General features: G+C 39.5%; 1 protein-coding gene across 1 annotated transcript; it reads left to right on the top strand.

Annotated features, from left to right (window-relative positions):
• Positions 1 to 501: 501 nt before the first annotated feature.
• On the top strand, positions 502 to 1,861 carry LOC124284775 (zinc finger protein 846-like). Its single transcript, XM_046720890.1, has one exon. It carries the CDS (start codon positions 631 to 633, stop codon positions 1,270 to 1,272), a length of 642 nt encoding a protein of 213 aa, XP_046576846.1. The 5' UTR covers positions 502 to 630; the 3' UTR covers positions 1,273 to 1,861.
• Positions 1,862 to 10,695: the final 8,834 nt, after the last annotated feature.

Below are 10,695 nucleotides of genomic sequence, written 5' to 3'. Positions count from 1 at the left end.
TTAGCTACTTTACCATGATGCATATCATTTCATGAAGTTGAGTGTGGTCAAAGCCCCAATTGTTATTGGTGGTGTCGTTTAAACATCTTTTGGAAAAGCATCCACTTGATAAAAACATGTAAAAACTCTTTTATGTTTTCAGTGAACATCATAACATCCATAGGTAAATAATGGAAGTACAGGGCCAGGAACAGAATCCTGAAACATATGGAGTCACGAACTGTGAGACAGAACTGAAGGAAACAGCTGATCTCAGGAAACAGTCTGTTACTGACAAGCTGGAAAGAAGAGGTGTCAAGAAACACAGTGGAATCAAGCCCTATCAGTGTGGTGAATGTGGAAAAGAATTTACAGGATCTTGTAGCCTGCAGACGCACATGAGAAGTCATGGTGGGTCAAAGCCCTATCTGTGTGATGTGTGTGGGAAAGAATTTGCCAAGTCCAGTGACCTGCAGACTCACCTGAAGAGTCATGGTGGAATTAAGTCTTATCAGTGTGTTGAATGTGGGAAACAATTTCCACAGTCACACAAGCTACAGAGACACATGAGGAACCACAGTGGAATCAAGCCACATAAGTGTGCTGAATGTGGGAAAGGATTTACAGAGTACAGTAATCTGGGAGAGACACATGAGGATTCACAGTGGAATCAAACCTTATCAGTGTGTTGGATGTGGGAAGAAATTTACAGATTCGGGTAGCCTGCAAACACACATGAGGAGTCATAGTGGTGTGAAGCCTTATCAGTGTGTTGAATGTAAGAAACGATTTACACACTCATACAGTTTGCAGACTCACATGAGGTCTCACAGTGGAATCAAACCATATCGGTGTGATGAATGTGGGAAAGAGTTTCCCGTTTCGAGTAGCCTGCAGAGACACGTGAGGATTCACAGAGGACTCAAGCCTTATCAATGTGGTGAATGTGGGAAAGCATTTGTAGTATCAGGTCAACTGCAGAGACACATGAGGATTCACACTGGTTTGAAACCTTTCCAGTGTGTTGAATGTGGAAAAAAGTTTTCGAGATCAGGCGGTCTGCATAGACACATGCGGACTCACAGTGGAATCAAGCCATATCAGTGTGATATATGCGGAAAAGAATTTACAGAGTCAAGTACTAAGCAGAATCACATGAGAATTCACAGTGGAATCAAACCTTATCAATGTGTTGAATGCGGGCAAAGGTTCACACAGTCATCCAACATGCAGAGACACAGGAAAATTCACAATAAAATTAAGGCTTCCCAGCAGACAGAGCAGCACAATTAGTTTCATTTTTGAAATGAGATTAGCTTTTGGCCCAGGTCCAGAATGAGCATCTTTTGTGAGAATTTAGGATGTTTTGAATTTAACCCAGATGATTTTGTAGAGTTATTTGTAGCCATGGGTCCATCTTGAGATCAAGTGTATTAGCTGGAGACTGCCAACAGTCAAAGCAATGTAAACACCTGACATCCTGTTGGAAGGCTGTCATCAGAAGAGTTGTACACAAAGAGACTGCAATATAAGCATTCCTAAAAGCGATATGATTCGTATCCGATGCAATACTTTTATGTTATCAGGGAGAAACATATAAACATGGTGCACTGTGAAGATTGTTATTCCAGCTATCAAGGAGATGTAAGTCAGTAAGTGACTGAGCGTGGTTTATGCCGGTTTTAGCAACATTCCAGCAATTTCACGGTGCGGCATGGGCATCACCCATTGTGCCCATGTGGGAATCAAACCCTGGTTTTCGTCGTGATTAGTTGTGAATAATTCTTTTCCATTTTTCTGCGAATATCAACGGGAGTAGAAACCATTCCCATCTTCTTAATAAATGTAAAATATGGTACTTGTTGGTCCCTGTCTGGCGCTCGGCATTAATGGGTACCAGAAGGACTGGTCGGCTCGGAGTCAGTATAATGTGTCTGAGTGGGGTATTCATGCTTCACTGCGGCATGATATCTCAGTGGGCTAGCACTATAAAACCAGCTGAAGTCTGGGCTAGTACACATACACACGCATGCACGTCGTCATATGAGCGAAATATTCTCAAGCACGACGTAAAACCCAATTTCACCTCACCTCTTAATAAATGTACATGTATGTCAATAGCAGCGTTACTTGTACCATATCAACTATTCGTGAGCATGCGTTTATCAGTCACTGCCCAATAGTGATGATACGGGTGTAATTGTAAAGATGAGCATGTCCTGCACTTCTAGTGGCTTTCATCACAAACACATGGAAAGACAGGTCAACTGTTAACCTGAAAAGTAACAACAAAGAAGCTTTTCAAGGAAAATGGAATTCCATCTGACATCATTCTATATAGAAGCCTTGTATTGTACGCTTCATCATACAGCACGTTAGTGAGAATCCTGTGATGCTGTTTGACATCTTGGTAGAAAGATCATGCTCAGTTATAACAGGGAAAGTTATGTTTAGTAAAGTTGAAGTCACCCGTTTTGTCAAACACTCTTATGGGGAATTTATTGTACCTCTTACTCTTTGAATCTTGATTATTTCATATTCAGGAACCGCACAACAGGAGACCAGAAGATGCATCTTTCTCATTGACTTGTTTCTTGCCATGAACACAAAGTCTATTATGTGCACCATACTTGGGATGATGTAACATTCTGTGTTCAGATTTGCATTTAACAATAAGCTCTGTGCACGCACAACCAGTACTGCTGGTACACTACACTAACAGTATAGTGTTTAGAGTGAGTGAGTATGGTTTTATGCCGCCTTTAGCAATATTCCAGCAATAACCTGCTTCACAGGCGTGACGAGCGAACGCTTAAATTACAAGGCTTTCCCACAGCCCCGTGTGACGTAGCATGCCTATACCGCTGGTACACTACAATGACGGTATAGTGTTTATTGAGTGTAAATTACAGATTGATAGAACTAAATATCAGATATTTTTTCTGATTGTCTAAGAGGATGTTAAAACGTGTTTAGTAGAATACGTTTACGTTTCGATGTAACGAGAAGTTTATTACAGTGGACATTGAATATTACGAAACAAGAGGCAAACATTGTAATCTAACAAGACATCTGTATGTATGTATGTATGTATGTATGTATGTATGTATGTATGTATGTATGTATGTATGTATGTATGTATGTATGTATGTATGTATGTATGTATGTATGTATGTATGTATGTATGTATGTATGTGATGGATGGATTTATGGATGGATGGAATGAATTATATATGCAAGGTTGCCACCAAATATTTGTCTCAAACTTTCAACATAGTCAATAATAATGGAATCACTTAATTGTGGATTCAAACACCTAAGCGGCGTGATTAAATTGTGTTAAACAATGTCAACAAAAATGGAAAATTTGCCTCACTATCAGATTACACTTAACAAATAACACTCTTAGGTCTTCAGTCTTAACTGAGCTTTCTGCGTCACTGTAGTCCTTGCCGAGGTCAGTTTGACGTTTCGGAGTTCTGTTGTAACAGCACGGAACTGGAAGAATTTTTGCTGTACCTCTTCAAGGGTGGATAGACCAGGATTCGATTCTACATCACCTCAGCACCGTCTGGTACATAACTTCAGTCATTCTCACACAAACCATGGGCATATCAAACCCCCATATAAGCTCATCCCACAACTCCTCCCTGTATCTTTCGTAAGTGCCACTATTCACTATGTCCAAGAGTTGACAGGACCCTATTTTAGAGCCCCCTGCATCAATTGGGAAGAACTGGTTCAAAACGGTGAGTGAGTATGATATTACGCCGCTTTATTTTCTGGCAAGGGACGCCGGGAAATGGGCTTCGCGCATTGTGACCATGTGGGGTCTTCGGTGTGACGATCGAACGCTTCAACCACTAGGCTACCCCACCGTCCCACCCTCAGTGATGACGGTAAATGGTTTACGATCGAAACAAAAATTGACTGACTAATACATATCAACCTTGTGCCACCATATGTGCTGGTGAAGGGTAATGGACACCCTGTATCCAAGATAATCAGGAGTGGGATTGCACTGCGGGGGACGTATATTCCATCTCAACGAAAGAGTGTTGTCGTTGCCCCGTGAACAGTGCTTTGTTAATGTACTCCAAAAGGATACAAACGGCTGTTGGTTGTGGGGCCGAATCGTTTGTTTTTGCGTTTATGTACGAAACAGCCAGGGCCTCCTTTCACAAAGCACTAAGGTGATAGTAAGTCACTAAGGTAACCTTAGTGCAATGTTAAAGAATGGGAGTTACGGTTAACCTTAGTAAAGGTTGCTTCATGAAAGGAGCCCCAGGTTGGCAGTACCCAAGCTGATACGGTGAATAATCGCCTGAACAATCGCAGATCTTAAATCGTTTTAAAAGTCCAATGGCCATAATTATATCCTTCCTTCAGAAGAACAAGACAGCATGTGAGTTTAACATCTTTACATTGGAGTTAGGCGGTGTCCAGCTTGGCCTATCAGTGAAACAATAGAAATGACTGAGAGCTGGAGCAGAGAGGGTTGTAAGCATGCAGTGTGACAATTTGTGAAGGTTTAACGGAGAGTTACAAGGCTTACTATGAAGTGCTAAGGAATGATAATGAAATAAAGAAGAAAAAATAACTGAGATTCTTATTATGAAATGTAGTTAGTAATTAAATGGAAACAATGTTATCCACCTTACTTCTCAATATATCTTCCTAACTTTAATTAAAAACTACGTATATATACTTAGCTCCAAAAGAAACGCGACATTCAAGTTTGTTTTTGAATATTCCATAATTGTCTTATCTACTTTACAATCATAACGAATGTACATGTTAAATGTTTTTTTAGACCAATTTTCGAAATTAAACTTCTGAAATATGACTGTTCATTATTGAACATTTTTATGGGAATAAACAACAGAAACGCGTCACATAAACGCATGCCCTGACACGTTGTGCACGTGAATTAAATGATACGACACTTTCTTCAAGAAAAACGAGAGAAAGAACCTTTTGAAAGATGCGACGGCAGTTTCTATTGTGTTCTTTTCTTAATGGTTCAGAGAACAGTATGCCGCGTCTGAGCAATGAAGCACGTCTACGTGCTGTTGAGATGATTGATGCTGGTTCCAGTGTTGTCAAAGTCGCACAACATATGGGAGTACATCGGACGACAATTTACCGACTGATTGAACGGCAAATGAAACGCATTCGGTAACAGATCGACCTACGAGTGACGTCACGCAGGCGAGACATCTTCGCAACCGTTTTCTGCCAGCTACTGTTCCAGCCCGTCAAACAATTGGGATTCACAACAGACCAATTTCAGGAAACACTGCGTCGACGTTTGAGAGCACACCGGCTACACTGTAGAAGACCCTATATCGGACCGATTTTGACGCCACGACATCGTCGTCTGCGTTAAGCATGGGCTCACCAACATCAGCATTGGAGATAATATTATGCACAGTGGCAGAACGTTGTTTTCTCAGATGAGAGTCGTTTTGTGCCCACGTTGCAGATGGGAGAGTGAGAGGATGGCGTCGACAAAATGAGGTGGGGTGAGGTGAAATTGGGTTTAAAGGCGTGCTTGAGAATATTTCGCTCATATGACGACGTGCATGCGTGTGTATGTGTATGTGCGGCTGCTTGTACTAGCCCAGACTTAAGCTGGTTTTATAGAGCTGAGATACCATGCCGCAGTGAAGCATGAATACCCGACTCAGACACATTTTACTGACTCCGAGCCGACCAGTCCTTGATGTACCCATTAATGCGGAGCGCCAGGCAGGGACCAACAAGTACCATATTTTAACGTATTTTCGCATGACGGAGTCGGGGATCGAACCCGCTACCTTCCGCTCACCGGGCGGACGCTCTAACCACCACACCCCGGAGGCGGTCTCGACAAAATGAACGTTTCAGTGACCGCTGGGGTGGACCATCCCTTATGATGTGGGATAGAGGCTAGGGAAGGCATGTACCACCTGTAATCTTCCAAACCAACGGTCAAGGTCGTGGAAAGGGTGTAACTGCACGACGCTTCATTAACATAGTCTTAAGGCCCGTTGTCGTCTCGCCCTCTAGACCCAGACCACAGTTGCAGTTTCAACACGATAATGCCCGCACCGACACCGCCATTACCACAGGATAATTCCTGGCAAACCATCGCATCCAGACAATGGTTTGGCCACCTCTTAGTCCTGATTTAAATCCAGTGGAACATCACTGGGACGAGTTGGACCGACGCCTTCGTCAAGGACCAGTTCTTCCACAAACATCGGCGGCAGTTGGACAACGCAGAGTTGAATGAGTACAATCCCGTGCTTTCATTCGAAGTTTGTTCATGTCCATGGGAAGACGGCGTATACTCATGTGATAGACAATAATGGTGGTCATACCAGGTACTGACAACATCAAATGTTAGCTAAAGCGTCTATACTTCTCTATGCAGGCTCGTCAGGTTGGACACATAAAACTTTCATCAGATCTTAAATCCACTGTCGTTGCTGTTGTATTTTATCTTTCTTTGGAACGTTCTGCATAAAGCATACAGTGGCTGGAAACGTGTATGTGGGATAACAGTTCTTATTTCAAATGGACATGTCGCGGTTCTTTTGGAACTAAGTATATTATTATGTTGTGATGTGTTTTGTTGTGTTGTATTGTATCGTATTGTATTGTTCAGTCTGCCACACACGAGTCATATGTTAATGTGTCGTCCAGCACTCCAAGATATTAGCTGTTAACTACACTTAACAATATGAATCTTAGTTATGTTTTATTCTTTATTTTCTTCTCATTCCATAGGACTGCATAGTAAGCCTTATAACTAGATGGTGTATTAAATAACTGACGGCTGTACAATGAGACTCCACACAATTTGGTTGACGATTATCTCGATGTATTACAAGGGTCTCCATCCGCAAAGTGTTCGTAACGTTACGACCTGTCGCAATTTGTATAGTTTACCTTAGGCTTACGAATGTCGTAGTTTCGTGGATCGGGCCCTGGTCTAAGTATTAAATGGAATGTCACCAATGATATTTAACGCAGCATTCTTGAACATCATTAAGAGAGATCCTCACAAGCCTTGGTAATGTTCAAATTCGAGTTGGGAGTACCCTTTTCACTCGCTAAAATATTTTTACATGTTGATTTAAAACTAATAATGATAACTGACAGTGTGGAGACGTTCCTGGAGAACACTCATATGTGATATATATAATATGCCCTGCGGTAGATGAAGTAAATGATGATAGAGACCATATACCGGTATAATAATAATAATAATACTGAAAATTTTATATAGCGCTAAATGCAACCACTAAGTGGGTGCTCAAAGCGCTCGCGTACAATGTATATGGTCTCTGTCGATGCTAATGAATTTCGATTGCATCAAATATGTTAAATGTAACACCAGCTAGAGCAGGTGCCGGATTGGATTATACAAAAGGTGTCATAGAGCTGTGAATGCTATTGATGATGTTGACAATACACGTTTAATAACTAGTACTGGGGTTGCCGCAGCCGGGATTGGTGTATTATCAACTATAATCGCCGCAACTGTAGAACTGGGTATGGAAATAGTGGCTGGAATATCAGGGCCGTTAGGTTTAGGTCTTAAATTTACTTCCAGCCGATTGCAACAGAAAGCATCCAATCATGAGAGTATTCGTATTCTTGCTGAAGCAAAGTTAAAATATTATTGAGGATCTTGTCTCAACGGCACTGGATGTACTTTAGTAGGAAAGTGTAATCCCAAATATAACATATGTTGCATTTGACCACTTTCTAAATGGCATTGTGTAATCATGGTATTGGATAATGTACGGGATATCTGAGGAGGAGTTCCGTTTAGTCTTGGAAGAACTCAACGTATACAACGAAATGAAACAATAGATGTAACAGTGTGTAAATAAATGTGTCATTTTAATGTGTTAAACTTCATTATTTTAAACTTAGGTATAAAACTTTATCATTACCAAACTGGCCTGTGTTCTCTGGTAAGCTAGCATGGGGTTTGTGTCAGGTTCAAGCTCCACATTGGCCTGTTGTCAAGGTTCCTATTGTTTTATAGATTATCAGCTTCTTGTCATATTTAAAGCTTTCCACTGCCTTTCACTTGTGCATGTCAGTCTACATATTTCTCCTTGAGCACCATCACAGCACAACACCAGCACATTACATGGGGTAAGTTAAGTTAGATATTTTAGTATTATATGTATAGTAGGGCTGTTAGGATCTAGTGTGTTAGATTCCATGTTTTAAGGAACTGCGTTTTATCATATTTAGCGTATGTTAGGTGTTTGTCGATAAATATATGCATACCTAGTATTTTAGACAAATGTATGGCTGACTGACTGAGTTTAGTTTTACGCCGCTTTTAGCATTATTCCAGCAATATCACGGCGGGGGACACCAGAAATGGGCTTCACACATTTAATATATGCCCATGTGTGAAATCGAACCCGGGTCTTTGGCGTGACGAGCCAACGCTTTAACCACTAAGCTACCACACTGCCCCTGACAAATGTATGACGTATTGTATACCAGTACATTAGTATACTGGTATGAGTTTGTTTGTAGGGTTATACCACCATGATACTGCAATTTGTATCATGTATATGTAGTATGTATATGTATGTGTATTAGCTATTTCATGACTGGCATGATACACTAATGTGTATCATGCGTGTTTATTATAAGGTTTAGTTTCTATATGCATATTTAATGTATGTATTAGGGTCAATAACTATTTATGTGTACGCTAATGCCACTCTGTTATCAATCTACAAAGGAAATAAATGTTTTAGAACAATTTTGTGCAGCAACTGGTATGAAAGTAAACATAAAAAAAATAAGATAATTGTATTCCGAAGAGGTGGTCCTCTAAAAAGCACGAGAAGGGGTACTTTAAAGGTAAGAAAATTGATGTTGTTAATAATTAGGGGTATCTTGGGGTTGTCTTCACACCATTTTTGTCATGGTCTAAGGCACAAAGCTGTTCAGCAGCTCAGGCTAACAAGTCACTAATGTCATTATATAATTATCAAAGAAAGCATGGTTTTGTCTCTTGTACTGATGCCTTTAAGATATTTGATACAGTTATTGTTCCAATTATTTCATATGGAGCTGATGTTTGGGGTACCCACTATTGTAAAACCATTGAAAGAGTACAAACTAGCTTCTGCAAGCGAATACTAAGGTTACATAAGAACACATGTGATGTTATGGCACTTGGTGAATGTGGTAGAGTACCACTTCAATATAACTATATGTTAAAACTAATGAAATATTGGTGTAGAATAATTCAGTTAGATTATAATCGTTTACCTTGTCAGTCTTACTTAATGCTAAAAAACCTTGATGATGTGGGTAGAACTACTTGGGCCTCTCATGTGAGAAACATTTTATTTCAATTCGGTTTCAGAATCGTGTGGATAGGTCAAGATATTGGCAATGTGAAAATGTTTATTTCTACTTTAAACAGCAATTGTTTGATTCCTTGAGCCAGGAATAGCACTGTATTACTTACACTTGAGCAAGTGTCAAACTTATTGTCAATTTAAAACAATGTTACATGTTGAGTCTTATATTTCAATTGACATTCCACAGCATTTAAGAACTGTAAATTCAGGTGTAATAATTTCAGGCTAGCAATTGAAACAGGAAGGCATTGCAATTTAACTGCTAGTGAAAGATTTTGCTTATATTGTCATAGTAAAAAATTATTTCTTGTTGAAGATGAATTTCATGTCTTGATGATCTGTCAGCGTTATGAAGCCGAAATAAGAGAATGTCTTCATAACAGCATAGGAAATAGTCCTTCTATGGACAGTTTTGTTACAATTATGTCAAGTACTGATAAGATTGTAATATTAAGTTTGGAAAGGTTTTTTATATAAAGTCTTTAGGATAAGAAATACAACAAATTATAATTAGATCTTCAGTATATATGCTGACATATTGTGTGATAGTTTAGTGTAGCATCTCTATTGTTATTTTACGAGAGCTTTTTTTTGTCTTGTCAGGTGACAAGATACCTGAAATATACTACCCATCAAAAGTTTAGACTCACTAGTGTAAATGTAGCCACTTGCTTCAGTCAACTGTTTTAAGCTAGATTTTGCTAAATATTCCATAATTTTTTAAGGTACTGTTTGCACATGAACTGATGTATTGTAAAATAACTTCGTAAGGCTGAAAAAACTTTTTTCATGAGTTCAATAAATGATGAAACTCGGTGAAAATTGGCGAATTCTTAACAAAACTTTACACCAAAGCGTAGCTGTTTACATCCACGATATTTGCACATGCTTTTCAGAAAATTGATGCATGGTCCTCGTGCAATTCATCTGCATAAGGTTTGCAGTTGGTTCCCTCAGGTTAGTGGAGAAATTCATCTTCGATGTAACCATATATATATACATAACAAATAGTGAGTGCTTTAAGTGAGTCTAAACTTTTGATGGGTAGTATATGATCAGCATGAATACACTTGTTAAAGCCCTGTTGTAATATGGGCCGTGGCTTTGAATACTCGAAATAAATTGTCTGTCTGTCTAATGCCATTTATAATGTATATCTGTATATACTATAAGTATACTTAGGCAATATTTTGTTTAATTAGGTTCACTTAGAATCAGATGTTTTATTAGCTGTTGGCTTATTCTGCATGCGTCCCTGAGACGAGGTGAGGTATTGTGTTTAGTATATGATTGTAAATAACAGTAATAATAGTTGTCATAT

This window comes from Haliotis rubra, unplaced genomic scaffold, assembly GCF_003918875.1.
Source record: "Haliotis rubra isolate DU_JTF1 unplaced genomic scaffold, ASM391887v1 Scf344, whole genome shotgun sequence".
Lineage (NCBI taxonomy): Eukaryota > Metazoa > Mollusca > Gastropoda > Lepetellida > Haliotidae > Haliotis > Haliotis rubra.
This window is presented reverse-complemented; position numbering and strand designations above follow the sequence as displayed.

Excerpts from the sequence above, each read along its gene's own strand:
- LOC124284775 (XM_046720890.1), top strand. The coding sequence starts at position 631 with ATGAGGATTCACAGTGGAATCAAACCTTATCAGTGTGTTGGATGTGGG.